Genomic DNA, 20,214 nt, shown 5'->3' on the forward strand with positions numbered 1-20,214 from the left:
AATTGAGAAACATTTATGAACCACATCAACTAAGGACAACCAATGAACAACGTGTTCCTGACTTAGGACAGGTGCAAACAAATGCAGGTATATAAGGGTAACTTATAATCTAGTATAAAGGATACTCTAGCTCAATATGAGCATTATCATAACGATGAACAAATTCATCTAAATCTTCTTCTTTATGGTCATAGTGTAAAAAATTCAAACAGGAATATCAAATTTTATAAAAATTGAGAAACATTTATGAACCACATCAACTAAGGACAACCAATGAACAACGTGTTCCTGACTTAGGACAGGTGCAAACAAATGCAGGTATATAAGGGTAACTTATAATCTAGTATAAAGGATACTCTAGCTCAATATGAGCATTATCATAACGATGAACAAATTCATCTAAATCTTCTTCTTTATGGTCATGGAAAATTCTTAAATGTGTCTGTAATTCTTCATCTTGCTGAGTATCTAATGACTAAAATTAAAAGACAAAATATAAATGATACTGAAAAAATACTCTGACCAAAATGAAATTCCACCTTTATAAGTTTAAAGTCATATGAAACAAGTGACTGGTGAAAAATAATCCAATTCTTAAACCAATGCATTTATATATCATAAACTTAGTCTTCTGTGCACAATTTAATCATTTGTAAGGCAAAACTATTGTATAATTGTCATTTTTTTGTCTCTGTCTGTTATGATTTAACAAATATGGCAGCTAATTAATTGCCGTGTTTTGAAGCCATTGTTTACAGATTGTCACCTTATAGTAAACAATCAACAAAGAAGCATGGCTATTGAAGTGTATAACATGTACAATCAGATAATAGTTTATTTCAATGACAGATCCATACGTTTTGCGATCATTGGATTTTTACGAGAAGGATCGCGCTTAGGTCACTTGCATACGGAGAATTGATTCCTGGTAACAATCACTTAAAAAAAAGTAAACTTCTTCCAAATGTGGACAAATTAAAGAATTTTCTCAAAAATATAGTATATGTACATAAGTTTTATATAAAAAACTTTCCATCTAGTTATAAAAAAAACATGCATAATTTTTTTTTAATTTGAGGTTTCATATGACTTTAATGTGTCATAGGGCTTTTCTGTATTTATCTTCCTCAGGAGTGCTCAAGGAGTATAAGAAGTATATTTGAATTCTTGGATAAGTTATTCTTTTGAATATATTGATCATTAACCTTTTCATGGTAAAAAGTACAAATTCAAAGGGTCTATTTCTTTTTTTCTATGCCTTTTCAGTTGTTTTGATGTTACATCATTGACGATGTCATGACAACACTCATTGTTGTATGACGTCCTAGAAGTGAAATCATTGAATCTATTTCACCTGTGAAATAATTTATTCTTACTTCATTGGGAAGTCACAGTATCTTTTATTGCCACCAATGAAATCAATTTTAGAAATACAAACCCCAATCAGATCTATCATCCCTGTCCTCATTATTTCATTCCGTAAATGCAGTCTGAAATCTAGGTCATCAGGCGTACTGACAATAGCATTGACTAGTTGAATGTTTGCCACTTGCATGGGTTGGTTGTCCCGCATACCTAAACCCATGATTATTGGCACAAATCTATCTCGCCCTCGAATCTCTCCACATACTGTTATACCCTCCAAAACTTTTTCATGTCTGCAAAGAAATTAGAATTAGAACTGATAATATAAAAGTGACCTAAATATATGTCAATAATTAGGTGAAACAACAATACAAAAGTATATGACAGGTGTATGAAGATATTGAATATAAAGTAGTTCTTTTAAAAGCACTATTACAACTATATATATATGTATGTATAATGGCACTTTGACACCATTTTTTACTAAAGTGTAAAACAGCTGGAAACATTTCATCTTGAAAATTCTGATTGAAGAGATACCAACTTTTCCTGTTATAATTTTGAATTAACCAAATGAAAAAGTATATTCTTCCTTAATCTGTTAATGATAAGGGATACAATTTCAAGTCTGGAGGATGTTCAGCAAACAACTGTCAATCAACTAAAAAAGTCTTACATCTGGAACATCATACCAGATAGTTTTTAATTCCTAAGGATAAATGTTTAAGCCTATAGATCAATTCTGGTCTAACCTTGAAATAGCAGGAATTAATAAATAGAACTTATTGCTATTTGAGAATTTGCCAGGCTTGACCTGAGAATTTGCATCACTTGAACTATTAATGTCAGATTTTTCTATTGTGACGTCAGGGGAACATGTGTGTTGTCAATGTAGTCTTTTTACTGCTAACTTTTACATATAAATCATCAGGGCCCTTATAGTTTGTAATACCTACCCATCTGGAGGTACTATACATATAGCAGCTAGAAGTCTGACAGCCTCTAACATTGTATTAGGGTCTGAAGGATCAACTGTTCTAGATAATATAGTTAAGGCTTCTTCATGTCCTATCATTTGCATCAAACCAAACTGAAAATAGAGATATATATATAATAGATATTTTTCTGTCAGAAATATAACCAAGAACATTGATGTATTACACAGAATAAAACTTTCAACTAAAACAGGTATTTTTTTTGTTTCAAGAGCTGAAAAACAGAAATGAGTTTAAACAAGAGGCTGTCACAATGACAGCAAACCGGATTTATCAATCTTTATTTGTGTCCTGGCAATATCACAAGAACCATTACTGATGGATGGTGAATGTGAAAATCGTCAATATCAAATTTGACCTCCATTTTGTCATCAGTATCAACATATTAAAATTTGAAAAGCTTAGATTGAATGGTTCATGAGTAAATGCAACAACGTGAATGGAAACGCCATTTTACAATCTTTCAAGAACCATAACGCCTGAACGGTATAAGTCAAAATCGTCATTATTGAACTTGACCTCTATTTTGTCATCAGTAACAACATATAAAAATTTCAAAAGCTTTGGTTGAATGGTTCATGAGAAAATGCACGGACACGACTGGAAACACCATTTTTCAATCTTTCAAGAACCATAACTCCTGAACGGTAAAAGTCAAAATCGTCATTATTTAACTTGACCTCTATTTTGTCATCAGTAACAACATATTAAAATTTGGGAAGCTTTGGTAGAACAGTTCATGCGTAAATGCACGGGCACAACTGGAAACTCCATTTTTCAATCTTTCAAGAACCATAACTCCTGAACGGTAAAAGTCAAAATCGTCATTATTGAACTTGACCTCCATTTTGTCATCAGTAACAACATATTAAAATTTGGGAAGCTTTGGTAGAACAGTTCATGCGTAAATGCACGGACAGGACTGGAAACTCCATTTTTCAATCTTTCAAGAACCATAACTCCTGAACGGTAAAAGTCAAAACCGCCATTATTGAACTTGACTTTCATTTAGTTGTCAGTAACAACATATTAAAATTTTAAAAGCTTTGGTTGAACGGTTCATGAGTTAATGCACCGTTTCAATTGTGTTATGAAAGAATGAATTGAAAACATGAGAGGGTCTAATTTCATTGCTGATTGATGTTTTACTGTATAAGTAGCTTAGAATTAAATTTCTGTATTGTGCAAGGATTTAAGTAGAAATACTATTAAATTCCTTGTATCAAGTGTGAATTTTATAACACTTTCCTCAGATTTTTAAGAAAACAAATTAATGCGAAAGAAGAATGTGTCTAGGGTACATAAATGCCCTCATTTGTAAATTGAAGTGAAGAAATGGCGGTCAGCCATTTTTTTTATATATATAAAGGGACACAAATAAAACAGTGAAGGTGTCACTGCCTAAATTCCAACACACATATCTGTTTATGGTGATAATAAGCATTGTGTATAAATTTCCAAACATTTGGTTCAGGAACAATAAAGTTAGTGTATTGAAACTACTTTCAGAATGTACCAACAGATGGACAGAAGAACGTACAAACAGATAAGAATAAACCTTAATGTGCCCTATAATATTGGACTTGGAACATTAAAGTATACTTAATTTATGTTGTTCATATAAGACATTACCTTATTGTTCATAAATGCTTTGAGACATCTTACAGCCTCATATGTACTTCTTCTCTCTGTTTTTCTAAAAATAAACAAAAAAGAATGAACATAACAAACTATCCTCTAATAGTCTGCAAGCCATTTGAGTTGTAGATTTGCTGTCTCCTTCTTAATTTTCTAGAGCTCTCTTCTTATATTTATAATATGCACATCTTACTCTGTTCAGTGTATTTCTTAATTCAAGACAATTTGATGCTACGCACATAAAAAATAAATGGACTGATTATTTGGTAGCATTAGATCGATTAACCTTAAAGATCAGATGAACAATCAGACTGGATTACATGATGTCCCCTTCTATAGTAGGCCAGGCCTGAAAATGTAAACAGGACGTTTCTAGTCTGATTGACACAAACAGTAGCAAAATACTGGAAACAAACTTCTTTCCCATATGCCTTTTTTCCTGTTTAGCCCTTTCCAGATGGCCTTTCTATTCTTGTGATTTTCTAATTATATTGGTGTGATTCTACAAGGGAGATGCGGAAAAATACACATTTGGGCTGATTTATATTCACATTATTTTTCCAGTTGCAAAGTGAAAAAAATAAACTGCTCACAAAAACTGTGGCTATTTTAAACAAATTACTTACGAATCACAGCAGTAAGTTAAATTCCTTAAAATTCCATTTAATCCAGCTACACCAAACTCTTGTACCCAACTGTAATCATAAAGAACATCAGTATGAACATAATGATGAATAAGATATTTCTATAAAAGTGTTAATAAATATTTTTTTTATCATAATTGTTTTGTACATAGGTTTATACAACATGTAATTTGTTTTCTTTTTTTCAGCTGGTTAATAGGCATTGATTTATCAAACTTTATTAATGTAATGATCTTTTTTCATTTTTCATAAATTTTCAACAAATAAACTTCAATTTTCATAAAGGAACTCTTTGAGGTATTATTTAAGCATGTTCAGTAGGTAATTTCTTCATTAAGGGTAAACCTTTTCATGTTTTACATAAAAATTCCTTCTCCTTCTCAAAAATGTGTTCAATACTTCTAGGCACAAACAGTTCTTGGAACTATTATTAAGTTTTAAAGATGAGATATTAGATTTGAAATCATAACCATTTTCTACCATGTGATTTCAAACATTTTAAAATAACAAATTCTTACAATCTGCAATTCTTAGATGAACTTGTACTTCAAAGAAAACAGCTGATTTTAAATGATGTATTAGCAAGTTATGACAGTACCACATTACCTTACAGGATTACTTGTTAATGATACTCGTAAAGATTCCAATAATTTTAATCGTTTATCTCCCTTGACTTCAGGATTCCGTAATTCTGCATGAAAACTGGCCGGTGTATCAAGGTTTCCTGGTCCTACTATCTGTAATGTCAATATAAAACTGTCAAAATCATCAAAATACAATTTGTCATGAATTTTATGTGCAGTTACATTGTATTCATATTTTAACAGATTTGGTTTGGTGATACTTGAATAATGGTCCAGACAATATTTTAAAACATTCTATATATGTGTCTGTCCAAAGTCAGGAGCCTGTAATTCAGAGGTAGTGATTTGTTACTTTTTTGTTTTGTATGTAATATACATCAGCCATTGGGTTTCTCATTTGAATTTTTTTAGTATTGGTATGTTAGAGCCTCATTTCAGTTTAATATTCATGATATCTGGTATGGGTTTTGCTCATTGTTGGCTTGTGAGTATTAAGATATTTAGGTTACCTATGGTATCACACGTTCATGTTGGACATATTGTCAGACCAGGATTAATAACAGATCCTCAAAGGAGCAAACATAGGCTGCAGTTCTTTTAAGAGTTAAGTTGAGTGTCTCCAGGACTTTTTTAACATACCTTGACAGACTGGTGCATACCAAGCATAGAACGTTTCTGGAATATGTCTTTCTTTCTTAGAGGGGCTTTCTTTTCTTCTGACAAATTCATGTCATCCTGAAAATATATAAAGTGTCATTGTAATTATAGCAATTATCTAATATCAAAATCAGATTTCTCACATTTCTATAATAAATCTTGCTGCCATCTCATACATTTGTCATAAAAGAAACTTATTTTTCCTGAGACTGTCTTTGAAGATCAAATAAATGGAGGATGTGGCCATGGGAAACAGATTATTGTGACACCTCTTGCATATAATGCTGCAAAAGGACATAACTAGAAAAAGTTCTGTAAGAGTGGAGCCATCCAAATTGGATCTTGATATGTGTTTTATGGCTATAAGGATTGTGTATGAGTTTCATAACTTTTGGTTGAAGCAAACTAAAGTTTACGTTGCAACTGCGATTTTGTACGTACTGACAGACAAGGGTAACACTTAATGCCCTTCCACGGTTGCATGGGGCACAACAACAAAAATGATGGTACATTTAAAAAGGAGTACAAAGCTATATTAAAACCACTAAATATTCAAAAAGGGAGGATCACAAAATTCTATAAATATATAGTCATTGGTAGTTGTAACTGGTGCTAAAATTGTAACCCAATTTATTGATAAAATATATAACACATTTAACTTTTTTTCTTTTCCAGTATATGATACATGGCTACTTTTTACTGTATTAATCATAACAGAAATATTTTTATCGGACTTTGACTGAGCATCATTTATTGTATACAAATATTTTTATGATCAACCATGTGGAAAGTTTCACCTTTCCTCAGGTGTAAAAGTTATACTCCAGGTAATCAAAATTCTATGTAATCTAGCACCCTTACACCTTACAAAACTTGACAAGGTAATTGATATTGTGTGTACTGGAAAATACATCTTATATTGAACTAGTGGACCTTCAGGTTGATATCATAATCAAACATAACTTGGATCTTGATATGAGAGAACTACATAATAATCTGTCTTTATGATGTCAGGAACTGGCCAAGTTATTTTTTTCGCCTTTAGGTGTTTGTTTGTATGTAATTCCACACCAAAATGAGAAATATCTAAATAATTATATCTAATGTTAAACTTTCAATTAATCCTTGAACATGATCAGCAGAGATGTCAAAGTTTGATTGTCTTAATTTCTCTATATGACAAAATATTTTAGTTCCTGCATCAACCCAAAATGTACTTTCAAAATAAAGTACACTGTATGACCAGTTATACATGTACTACTTAATAGTACATCTAAACTAGTACACTACATTATACCATTCAAAAAAGGACCATATCTAAAATTGAGCCATGTTTTTTTGTGTGCTTTAAATGCCAGTCTCTTGAGTCAATCTCTTTTCAACTTTTTGTTCTTGTGCTGTGCTCTTACACCACTGTCCTGTGTTACTCGGAGGAATGACCGCTCATCGAAAGCAAGAAGAATGTCATCTAATGGTGTTAAAGTTGCTTTACTGATTGCTGTCAGCCATATTGTTTTTCACTTTGTTAAAATTGGCCACTTATTTTTTCTTGTTACCAAGGCGTTTCATCATGTTCATTGCATTCTATTCTGTATGGGTTTTGAACATTGAATTAAAATTAATAAAGCCTTTATCCTTGTCCTATGCATGCTATGGTCTCTTGCTCACTGGTATTCTATTTTCATACTGTATTGTTAGTTTGCTGTCTCGTTGAAGTGTATCGATTATTTCTGTATATTTTTAATGGTTGAGTGATTATTTATTGTCATTTCATTAAAGAAAATACAAAGGACTGTCGTTTTCAGAATAACATCCTTGTAATTTTAAATCACAATATTATTTGATCTTATTTGAAGTAACAGATTTTTTGTTTTCAAATTATAACTTCTCTTACGTCAAACTGATTTTAAAGTCTTTTATCTTAAGGAAGTTCTTTCCTAAAATTGTCTTAAATATTTGACATTTTACAGTTTTAATAACATAGGTGATCAAATTTACTTCAGAATATGGTTACATCCCTTAAGCAATTATAAATGAAAAAGACATGCTTTGATTAAAGAGCATGTTTATAAAACAAAAAGATGAAATAAAAGATGATTAAGAACATGAAGCACAGAAAGAAACAAGAGGAGAGAAAAAACACCTTTAATTTATCAAATGCAAATAAAACTGTGGAATGGTGGAAAGAAAAGCAAAGTTAGACCGTTGGTTTTCCCGTTTGAATGAATTTACACTAGTAATTTTGGGGCCCTTTATAGCTTGTTGTTCGGTGTGAGCCAAGGCTCTGTGTTGAAGGCCGTACTTTAACCTATAATGGTTTACTTTTTAAATTGTTATTTGTTTGGAGAGTTGTCTCATTGGCACTCACACCACATCTTCCTATATCTATTGATTAATGAGGGCCCTCATGGGGTTTTTGATTATGTGATTACTTGTCCGTTTTTTTAATGATTATTTGATTATTAAGCCAAATATTTCATGATTATTTGATTACCTAGGACTGTATTTTTAGTTTATGATTATTTGATTACTAAAGATAAGCAAATATTTAATGATTATGTGATTATATTGGCAAAAAAATGGTTATTATGTGATTACTAGGACCCCCCCATGAGGGGCCTCATTAATTGATATCTGCTTAAGATCCAGATCAGGTACATATTTCTAACAAGAAAAAAAAAGTCGGACGGTTAGAATGAAGAGAGAAAAATAAGAACTGAAGAACAAGAATGTGTCCATAGTTCATGGATGCCTCACTTGCACTTTCATTTTCTATTGATGGATGGACAAAGGAATGGATGCACAGACGGAAAACATAATGCCCCAAGATGGGCAATAAAAATGAGAACTGTTCTTGCAAATTCAACATGGTAGATGAATAAAAAGGTGTTTCAAACTTTGTGCAAGTCATTTACACATCTATGGTTACATTTTTAATTTTATGTCTTAAATTCAGAATGCTGTTCCATCTCATATTCCAAAGTTAAGTGACATAAAACCATCATTGGGTGGAATAAAAACTATGCATATATTGCCAAAAGCAAAATTTATTGGATGCTTAAAATCCAATTAAAATTGTTGTATAAAATAGTAAAAGGAAGGCAGTTAAATTCTGTAATCTGTAGACACATAAGTAGTATTAGATCAAATTATAATATCTAATATCAAATTATACAGAAACAGTGCATTTAAACTTTAGTATGTTACGTAATATACAACAATGGGATATATTATTATTTAAGCTGTCAAATTGTTACTGTATATTTTTTTTTTCTGTATTGTAATTTGTACAATACTCTACTTGTCCCACGATTCAGGAAACTTATAACATAGAAAGGCCACGGTTTCATGTAATGTCCCTCAATTTGCTTGATTAACCTTACAATTAATTTGAAAAATATCAAAGTGGATTTTACATGAAGAATGAAAAGGAACAAAATGTGATCAATAAGAAATTAGAGAAATAAAATTAGATGTTAATTAAACTTTATAGGAATCAATGAAGCCTACAATCATGATAATAGATCAGAGACAACTTTTTAAAGAATTAGTTGCACTGGCTTTTAAGCATCCTTACACCAAGTCATATGATTGTAGGTCACTGTGATACTTCTAAAAATGAATCAAATAATGTGCCTGGGGAATGTAAAAGTCTTAAAAGCTTAAGAAACTTAAACTGAATATACAGTTACCTACAAAAGCATAAAATGTAGGTCAAAATGAACTAGTTTGATCAGAGCCTGCAAAGTTCCCTGTACATGGCATACTGTATACTTATTTCAACATGTTCAAAATTTATCCACATGATCAAAGTCAATGAAGTGTAAAAGTATAGGTCCCCATTTCATTAATTGTATGAATGGAGACACTATGTATGTGTATATAGTAATATACATGTTTGGTGGCCTTCGGCTGTTGTCTGCTATTTGGTTGGGTTGTTAGTCTATGACATTTCCATTCTCAATTTTATGTCAATCAGATAGCAAACCAATATAAAGAGAAAATCCAAAGCTAGAGATCAAAACATGTTCTTTGTAATCTTATGTAAACTTTCATTTCAATAGCAAAGTGATTTTTGAAAAAACAACTTATTTTAGTAAAATGAACATGATGAAGAAATTTGAAAAAAAATACCAGATTAAAATCATACAATATAAAGGAGAACACTGAATGTTTACTATCATACAATAAAGACTAGGGTATCCCATGGCCCTAATCCAAATTTCCACTTTCCTTTCTTTCATATTTATTGAATTTTAATATATTTTGAATTTCTTTTGAATCTAATTTTTAAAACTTCCTTCAAATCCTAAATAAACTGATGAGTAACTTCAGGCGCGGATCCAGCCATTTTAAAAAGGGGGGTTCCCAACCCAGAGTAAAGGGGGGTTCCAACTATATGCTCCCATTCAAATGCATTGATCGGCCAAAAAAAGGGGGGTTCCAACCCCCGGAACCCCCCTCTGGATCCGCCACTGAACTTCTTAAAATATCAGTGCAATGGAGATAGATAATTCTGATGCAATATCTGCAAATAAAATCTAGTATCTGCAATTGTTGACTTCTTTCTGATTCATTAAAACTTATAAATTGGATAATCCACGGGAGATTATACGAAACTGTCAACAATTGTTACAGGATATTAACACAGCCTCTAAACTTCAAATAGCCTCTAACTGGGAGATCAATCATTTTGTGCTCTAACATCTGCCAATAATATTTACGTAAGGAAACTGCTATTATCATCATTGCCACTATTTATTACATACACAATGGGTGGAGTTCTATTGTGCATGGCATTTATTTCTTCCTCATCAATTTATTTATTTAATATTGCTTTCTTTTCTTTTAAAAATGCTGCTACTTCAAGCGTACATCTGACAAAAAATAAACGAATAGCTTCCTCAAATCGTATAAATCATAAATCTAGTATATTACAGATATATAGTAAATCACATCCTACATGCTCTACATTTTCTAAAAAATTTAGTTCCTACAAAATGTTACCTAACTATCTAGCATTCTTCATTTTTCCATAAATCTCAGGTTCATAAAACCCACACAGTGCTATTAAAACAATATATATATATACAGCCCCTTGAGGACTAATGTCTTAATCCTCACGTTTGCTAAATTTTAGGCTCATCTTGGTGATAAAATTTTCTAATCAACTTATTATGTCAAATCAACATGTTTGGAAAATATTCAGCTCAATGTAAATCAGAATTTACTATCAAATAAAAGCCTCAAAAGTTTAGCTGAAAGGCTGTTGTGGATCTATACATCTGATAAATATTGAAAATTTTTACTCTGAATTTGCTAAAATTTCTTTGTGAATGGTTAACTAGATTTATTTTTATTAAATTGAAACAAATTGAAACAAATTGAAACAATTGAAACATCATCATTCATCATGATAGAAAAATGTAAAAATTAAATAACAAAAGTACCCAACTCCAAGGAAAAATCATAACTGAAAGTAACCTTATCAAAATGGTTAAATCAAAAGTGCAAACCCATCAGGAATGGAAAACAACTGTCGTATTCCTGACTTGGTATATTATAGAAAATAGTTAATTAATAGATATAGGAAGATGTGGTGTGAGTGCCAATGAGACAACTCTCCATCCAAATAACAATTTAAACAAGAATGTGTCCATAGTACACGAATGCCCCACTCGCACTATCATTTTCTATGTTCAGTGGACCGTGAAATTGGGGTCAAATCTTTAATTTGGAATTAAAATTAGAAAGATCATATCATAGGGAACATGTGTACTAAGTTTCAAGTTGATGTACATTGTAACTTTAACTTCATCAAAAACTACCTTGACCAAAAACTTTAACCTGAACTTGCACTATCATTTTCTATGTTCAGTGGACCATGAAATTGGGGTCAAAACTATAATTTGGCATTAAAATTAGAAAGATCATATCATGGGGAACAAGTGTACTAAGTTTCAAGTTGATTGGACTTCAACTTCTTCAAAAACTACCTTGACCAAAAAACTTTGACCTGAAGCGGACAGACGAACGGAGGCACAGACCAGAAACCACAATGCCCCTCTACTATCGTAGGTGGGGCATAAAAAAGTAAACCATTATAGGTCAATGTACGGCCTTCAACATGGAGCCTTGGCAAGCTATAAAGGGCCCCAAAATAACTAGTGCAAAACCATTCAAACGGGAAAACCAACAGTCTAAACCTAGTTGTATAGCTAGCTAAACCTCTCACTTAATGTGTGACAGTCAACTCTTTTTTTTAAGTTAAAGCAGTGGAGAAATGATAATCAATTTTCTATACAAACCCCATTTTGAAGTATTTTGACTCAATATATCTTTTTTCTGTTAAACATTTCACCTGTTATTCCACATTCTGTCATTTGAAAAATTGCGCAACAACTAGAAAATGTGGTCATTATAAAAAGATGGGGCCATTTTCTGCATGAATAAGAGGAGAGAAACTTGTCTGCAAGACATCCTCAGTATTTTCTTAACATGCAATGACATATGCGAGTAATTACTTTCACAAGACAACAACAATTGGAAAGGATTGTACGACCTCTCGGTGGAATAGGCATTATAATTATGTAATGCTGATTTCTTGGTTATTTGCTTTGAAATCTTTCAGGCAATTCTAGCAATACATTAAATGTCACATTACAAGAAAGATATGTGTTGTAATGAAATTCAACTGGGTAAAATATAATCATCACTCTAAACGCATGTGATAAAGTCTCTACTTCTTTCATTTATTGTCCCCAAACATAAATAAAATTGTTACAAGTATTTCTATTATATTTTGTTTTACATTGTCGAGATATTGAAATGTAAAAGGAAATAGTACTTTTATTGACCGATTTATATAAATTTACCTTGTAACACATTTGTTACAAAAAGTACAATTAATTGTACAAACTTAAAAGTTTGCAATAATCTCTAATGATTTCCTTATTTTTTTTATTTATTTTTTTTTGGCAACTAAACATAAATTTCTACTTTTCATGTTTTTTAAGTGTTAATTTGTTCACATGGGAATGCATAATACAAGTTGTATAATTTATTATATACTTCACATTTACATATCATCACCATAGGATTGTTTCTAAAAGGTCTTATTAGCAAAACATCTTTTTTGAAATTTTGAAAATGTCATTTTCTTTACCAAATGAACCCACATGCCATTTATGTGACACTGATGTAGACCATATAAGAAGATGTGGTATGATTGCCGGTGAGAAAACTCTCCGTCCAAGTCACAATTTATAAAAGTAAACCATCATAGGCCAAAGTATGTTTCTTCAACACGCATCCTTGGCACACACCAAACAGTAAGCTATAAAAGGGCCCCAAAAAGAAGTCACAATCAGCAACAAAATGTAAGCATACATAAACATGATATACATGTATAAGATAATATATATATCTATATTACACAATTAACATGAATGATTCCAAAATAAAATAAGAGTAGACATAATGAGGTCAACATGATGTCTTCAACATAAGCCAAGTTTGTCAAACTACATGTATAAATGTCATTCATTCAAGTGTAGCAATGTTATGAATGAAGTGAAAGCTTATCAAAGATCTGCCATCTCCATGCACAGTCTTCATATAACTAAAATCGTTTGCGTTATTTATGATGTCAGAGGTCTGTTATTACATCTGATGTCATTAACATATACTGAAAGTGTGAAATCCATTAAACAAGTGAAAATTAACACACAGCTAAATATGATCGATAAAAAAGAATATTGCTGAAACTGACAATATACATGTACATATATCAGAATAAGTCTTTATATAATCTTGAAAAGTTTTAGCCAAGGTAAATTCAGTAAAGCAGATGATACAATAAATAACCTCGATTTATTTTTCACTGATTTAAGTTTTAATTAAATTTTGACTCTTTCTAAATCTGTATGTATTAAACTTGAAATGATAAGAATGCAAAATAAGTATTTTGTGAATCTTTATGATAACATTTATTGTGATGTCTTGAGGGGGGCTTAAGCTATAAAACATATACATAACATACAATCGTAGTATCAAGATTTCTGTTTTTAATTTGCAAATAATTGAACACATGGGAGAATCAGCACAATAATTCGTAACAGAAACTGTATGCATTTGAAGAATACACCACTAACTGCATTGTATTAATTAATTATATGGTTTCTTATATCTGTTTACAAGTTTAAAATTTCGAAGAACAGGAATTTGAATCCCTTCTATTTGCACAAAAATTTCCATAAATATTCCAAAATCTAAACAGAAGAGAGTTGGGTATATTTGTCCCATAAACAATCTTTTTTCTATTTCATTTTTTACTTCATGTTTAAGGTTTTACACAATGCATGTAAGCATTTTAGATAATAATAAATTTTGAACAAAAAACACTTAAAAATTATACAACATTTACCATGTTACATATATACAGGCAATGACATTCTTAAAATAATTAATTTTATTGAAATAAAATTAAATGGACAATCACGGTTTGTCATTTCTTACTCTAAATGCTCCACGTCTACGAACCTATATACACAAAAGATGTTATCTGGTGTATATGTAAATTTCATTTATGAAGACCTTTTAGCATTTGTTAAGCTACCATGATGATGTCAACAGATTGGCAATTACAGGCCAAAGCCTTTTAACATGCTGATAATGAATGACAATAGGTCTGAGCATCAATGATCAATATACTGGACATTTTGTTTATTAACCATATTTAGATCATTTCAATATTTTACATATCTTATATGATTTATGTTTCAATAAATTAATTTACGAAGTTTTCACCATTGCATAATATTTTATATTGTTTGTATTGTGTATACTAGAAATAATTTAAAATTTGACTTTAATGGTCCTTGAAAAGACCTTGACATTAGTTTACATGTAGAAAGATTTTTTCTTCATTTTCTTGTGTAACAATGCAAACAGAAGGTGTTAAATGTCAATTTGTTTTATATTAGACATGAAAAATCTGTTGTTTCTTCACACTATTTATTTCAAAACTTTAATCTCACATGTAAACATCATTGTCAATAAAAGGAAAAGTTATACAAAAAATATAAGTATAAATATCAAATTAATAAAGGCAACCACATAACAATCAGTGACAAAAAATCACTTCTGTTTTTGTATCAAATTGTGTATAGCAACATAATATTTCCTGAAGAATTTAACCAAAAATAACTGTGTCATGTTCATTAGTGCACTAGTGCAATATCCCTTTCATGTTTTACAGTTGTCAAACATGGGCTGCTTTAAATTTACATTTTAAAATCTTTGTCATACTGTACAATACAATTTGCTATTGTCATGATTATCTGAATTACTGTTGAATATTTATGAGAAATAAATATTTACAAATACACATGTGACAAACAATCGAAAAAATAAGGAGATGTGGTGTGATTACAAATGAAACAACAATCAACAAGACAGTTTATTGCTTGAGACATTATAACCTTATAAATGGCAATAGAATAAAGCTTATTGAAAGACAATTAAAATGAGGTCAAGGTTAAATGACCCTAACCACATTTTAATGAGTCAATAGACCTAAGGATGGGGATCTTTTACATATAAAAACTGGGATACTGACAGAATTAGGAAAGAAAGACACAAAACACTAACTTTAACATTTAAATAAGGTCAAGGTCACTGAGACATGTCAAATGAAAATGTTCATCTTAAAATCTTTATTAAACCAAAAATATATAGCAGCCATGTTACATGTACTTATATAATTGACTGCAACACCAGGCTTTAACATTTCCACACACTTGGTCATCCTGACATTTAGTGATTTCAACAACATAGCAATCAAGGGCCAAAACTCCTACACAGCATAGTGAAAAATTTAATATGACCTCCATTTTGTCATGAAAAACAACAAATCAAACGTTGACATTGAAATTGATTAGTTTAAGAGATTTCAAATCATTACACAGAACATCATTATCGAAGTGATTCAATCAGTTTTAGACCACAAAAAACATTAAAAATACCAAAATTGACCAAAGGTTTATCAATATTTTTTGTTATCATTATTTGGTTTAAGTGTATATATATCCACATGTAATGTATTTTCCTAACCTCTAATTAATAAAGGAGGGATATTTATACTAGATGCAATTTCTGATTTTGTTTTTGATGTTTTTACTTATATTTGCTGTAAAGACTACTAAAGAAAACAAACAGTATCAATACGTCTACATCTGTTCTCTGTTTAGCCATCTGACCAATACCCATTACTTAGCTTAATATTTATTTGAGGGCTCAGTACCATCTAAACAAACAGATATCATATCACATATGATAACGGTAAATACTACTGCCCAGAATTATTAAATACCTGAAATATTGTTGTTATCTAAGGTCAAGTGTTATACCTTTAATACTGAACATGTTTAGAATATTTATTTTCACAACAAAATGCATATCTGGTTTGAGGCATGTACAAGTATACTGTACTACATATAGGTCAACCATGTCAACGTCGGTGTGTTGCTGTGAATAATCATTTGAGTCATTTTAAATTTTAATTATATTATTTGTCAGCTTTAAACTTACTTTTCAAAATTTTCTAAATTAAAAATTGTGAACAATAAAGAATGACATTAATAATGTCAGATTTAAGAACATAATTATGGTCAATATTCCTGGAATCAGTTTATGGTGTTTGTTCAAGACAAAATTTGCAAAGCAATTTGTTCAAATATACTTTGCAAACTGTACCTTTAGAATTTCAAAACTTTAAAATGAAAAGAATAGAGAAAATCAAAAACATGGCTAAGGTCAATTTTTCTTTCAGTTGTGTTAATCATAGTACAATAACCATATTCATGTATGTATAGATCTATAAATTAATATTTCTTTCTTTGTCTAGCATGTGCATGTGTAGCTTAGCTGCTATGTTCCTGCACAATAATATAATTTAGTAACCCAGTCTACATTTGATCAATCTAGTTCTTTTTATAGTCTCTTCATTTTACATTAAATTGTTTTGTTTAAGGAGCAAGAAAATTCAGGGTTGATGGATTACTTTTTCGTACATCTAATAAATTGAGAATGGAAACTTGGAATGTGTTACAGAGACAATCTGACCAAAGAGCATTTAACAGAAGAAGGCCACCAATAAGCAGATGGATCTTAAACACAGCGGGAAAATCCTGCACACAGAGGATCAGCTTACCATCATGACCATGCTTATTTTTGTTCTTTTACATTTCATAATCTTGGTAAATCATTTGAAACCTTATGAAGTGTATTAACAAAGCCTGCAGGATATATCAATAGCTGAAATTTTATCACTATTTTTATGGAGTGTGAACAACTCTTTTGGAAGTCTTGAATAAGCTTTGATCCTTAAAAGGTCAGTTTGCCATCATTTGACAGTTTAGAATTATTTACCCTTTATGGTAGATGTACACTGCAAAGAATCTAATTATGGAGAAATATTCCTATACTGCGGATTCATTATTATTTGTTGGATACCAATTTTTCGTGGTTTTCGTGGGTACAGGTGAACCACGAATTTAAATGTTAAACGAAGTACAAATTTTCTATCAGGTTGTATGCAGACTTTGGCAAAACCATGAAGTTACATATCAAAGAAATTGCAAATATTTTCTGCAATCCATGAAAATTGGTGCCCACGAAAATAACTGAATCCACAGTATCTCAATAAAAAAGTTATAGATCTCCAGAGGTGCAACTATATGACTATATATATACATGATATATCTGCTGTTTTTGTAACAGTTCCTTTATTTCATTAATTTTTTTTAACAAACAACATGAACAAATGGCAAAGAAATTATTATTTATAAACCATTATTTTTTTGCTTTATAACATGTATGTAACTGTTTTTCTTGTACATGTTGTAGATAAAGTATAACATTCAGAGATTTGTACAAATTTCAATAGGAAAACTGTTACCCTCTTATTGCAGATTGATGGTAAAGCTTCATAAGGAACTAATTATGTATAAAACACCACTTGATATGCATTGATGTATATATACATTGTATTTAAACAATACAAGCAGACATATTGTATTCAGATACTATATATATATAAATAAAATGTGTGTTACCTTCCTATTTATCTATGCAGCCTGGAATTTTGATGAAATAAGTTTGTGGATACAAGTCATACATGTATATCGGTGAAGAGTTTTTGTCTTTTTGAAGAAAATTTTATTAAAACCATTAAGGTTCAAATAAGGGTTAGTTGGGAAACCCTGAAGTTTTGAACCCTTGTAGGTGTCAGTTTATCAACCCTTACCCAGTTTAACATATTGAGATATTGATATACTAACCAGCATTCTCTCAAACTTTTCCAAGACCTCCTTGTCTGACAATTGGCTAGTGTCTGGACGGAATCCATAAGCATTCCCATTAGTGTCATCAGACTCACTGGGTGTTGGTAGCTTGTTTGGCGCCTTTTTGTCTTTTCCTCCTCCCTTAATTTTATTAAACTGTAAACAAAAAAATAATAACACATTTCAAAGCAATTAAACTTATTGAAGTTTACTGGATCTAGATCAATCTGTTGATATTTTTTAACACCTGTAGCTAATAGTCTTTGATATAGTAGTTGTTTCCCGATGTTTCACAAAGACATTAGGGAGTTGCATTTTGGCTAACAACTTCAGATAATTCACTAATAATATAGAAAATCTGGTCTTGATGTTAATATTTCTGTAGATCAACATTTGTGTACATGCATCAATTATTGTAATTATAAGCCAGAATTCAATATGTTCAAAGCCAAGGCCAAAAAAATAATGCATGTGTTTCTGCTAACCCCTACCTACCCTAATTTTTAGTGAGCGGCTGAGCGCCTACCCTAACACTTTTTATGCGATTTTGTAATAAGCTGTTGAAGTCTGACTGATTCCCTAATATAGTAGTAACCAGCTAAAAAATGTTTAAAAAAAATAAAATGATATTGCCTACCTACATTCATTTTGACATTGTACCATGCCTAGAAGATGTATGTTCAGTAACCTACAATGTACTACCCTATTTTTTTTAAAAGAAAGAATATACATGACCTATTATTTATTTGTTTGGCATTAATGATTAAAATTATCAATTACATTTGATATGGTAATAACTCCTACATGTAAAATGTACATGTACATGTATGAAGATTTACCAACAATTTGGCAATATTGATGTATTTGTCATGTTTGTACATGTAGATCTTGTCTTGTGGATCATTTTTTGCTATTCAAAGATTCTTTCTCATAATCTTAAAATTATTAGAATGTCCTATGTGTACCACAAAGTTTGTTAACGGTTGAAAAATTATATAACGCCCGGTAGTTGCATTCAAAATTTAAAGTCAGTAATTTTAGAATGGTCTTTAAACATTGTTATTAAAATGTTACCATAGCTGTAGAATCGTAGCGCTTAGTTGACAGGTCATGGCATTAGTTTCTGACAATTGGACCTTAGAGCTACGGTTCTGCAACTACATGTAAATATTACCATGGCTATTGTATATGCTGTACCCTAGTTACAAATGTATCATTTATATTATTGAATGATAACAATGTCCACAAAATGCATTTCTGTTGTCCAAGTACACGTTTATTTTTTTGTTTGTCTACCTGTAGTTTCTGATTTCTTCTTCCTGCAGGTACATTTTGTAACTATACTATAACTTGTTACCTATTTATACTTTTTAAATCTTTTACCTTGAATGATTTTCTCTTCTGTTGGTCCTTCTTGGGAACAACCTGTTCACTCATTTTATAATTAATACTACTGTCAGCGATATAATATAAATTGTGTTACTGTGTACCCTGGTAATGATGTTAAGGAACACAAATGTGTATTTGTCTTATCAGAGAGCTAACTTCCTGAATGTCAGAGGGGGAAACAACACAGTAAATAGTAGTGTACATGTGCTATATACTTACAATACTGTTCCGTTTTGATATATCTTTTTTGTCCATGGTTTATCTTCAAGTATATACTTCCTCCGATATACAAAACCGCATGTAAACATACGACATTAAGTCATATAAGACATTTAGTCCATTTGAATCTTAGAGCTGGGCTGATTTGAACGAATCTGTTCGTGAAGTTTCATTAATTTTCAAAGAATAAAACTTGAAGGGATTATATGAAAATGAAGGTAAATTAACAGTTTATAACAAAATCTTGCTGTCAATAGTTGCTGCGGTATTTAACACTTGAATATAAATGAACTTCCATTCATTGTGTTTTGACACACTTTTTTGTGATTCACTATCCGCCATATCATACTCCCAAAATTTTGTCCAATGGGATTCACGG

The 20,214-nt window shown here is 30.8% G+C and overlaps 1 protein-coding gene across 5 annotated transcripts in view; it reads right to left on the minus strand.

Annotated features, from left to right (window-relative positions):
* The window catches only part of LOC139485777 (protein diaphanous homolog 2-like), a 46,796-nt gene extending 26,586 nt beyond the window's left edge, over positions 1-20,210 (minus strand). For 3 of the 5 annotated variants that reach the window (XM_071270418.1, XM_071270420.1, XM_071270422.1), the window contains exons 1-9: positions 19,611-19,841; positions 18,225-18,383; positions 5,866-5,961; positions 5,249-5,379; positions 4,625-4,693; positions 3,993-4,056; positions 2,322-2,455; positions 1,439-1,658; positions 357-475 (exon numbers count right to left, since the gene is read on the minus strand). In XM_071270418.1, the coding sequence (XP_071126519.1) occupies positions 357-475; positions 1,439-1,658; positions 2,322-2,455; positions 3,993-4,056; positions 4,625-4,693; positions 5,249-5,379; positions 5,866-5,961; positions 18,225-18,383; positions 19,611-19,664 (1,046 nt within the window). In that variant the 5' untranslated portion in view covers positions 19,665-19,841. Of the gene's footprint in view, positions 1-356; positions 476-1,438; positions 1,659-2,321; positions 2,456-3,992; positions 4,057-4,624; positions 4,694-5,248; positions 5,380-5,865; positions 5,962-18,224; positions 18,384-19,610 lie in introns of all 5 variants that reach the window. The other 2 variants (XM_071270419.1, XM_071270421.1) reach the window with 1 other exon arrangement.
* Positions 20,211-20,214: the final 4 nt, after the last annotated feature.

Source organism: Mytilus edulis, chromosome 8, assembly GCF_963676685.1.
Source record: "Mytilus edulis chromosome 8, xbMytEdul2.2, whole genome shotgun sequence".
Lineage (NCBI taxonomy): Eukaryota > Metazoa > Mollusca > Bivalvia > Mytilida > Mytilidae > Mytilus > Mytilus edulis.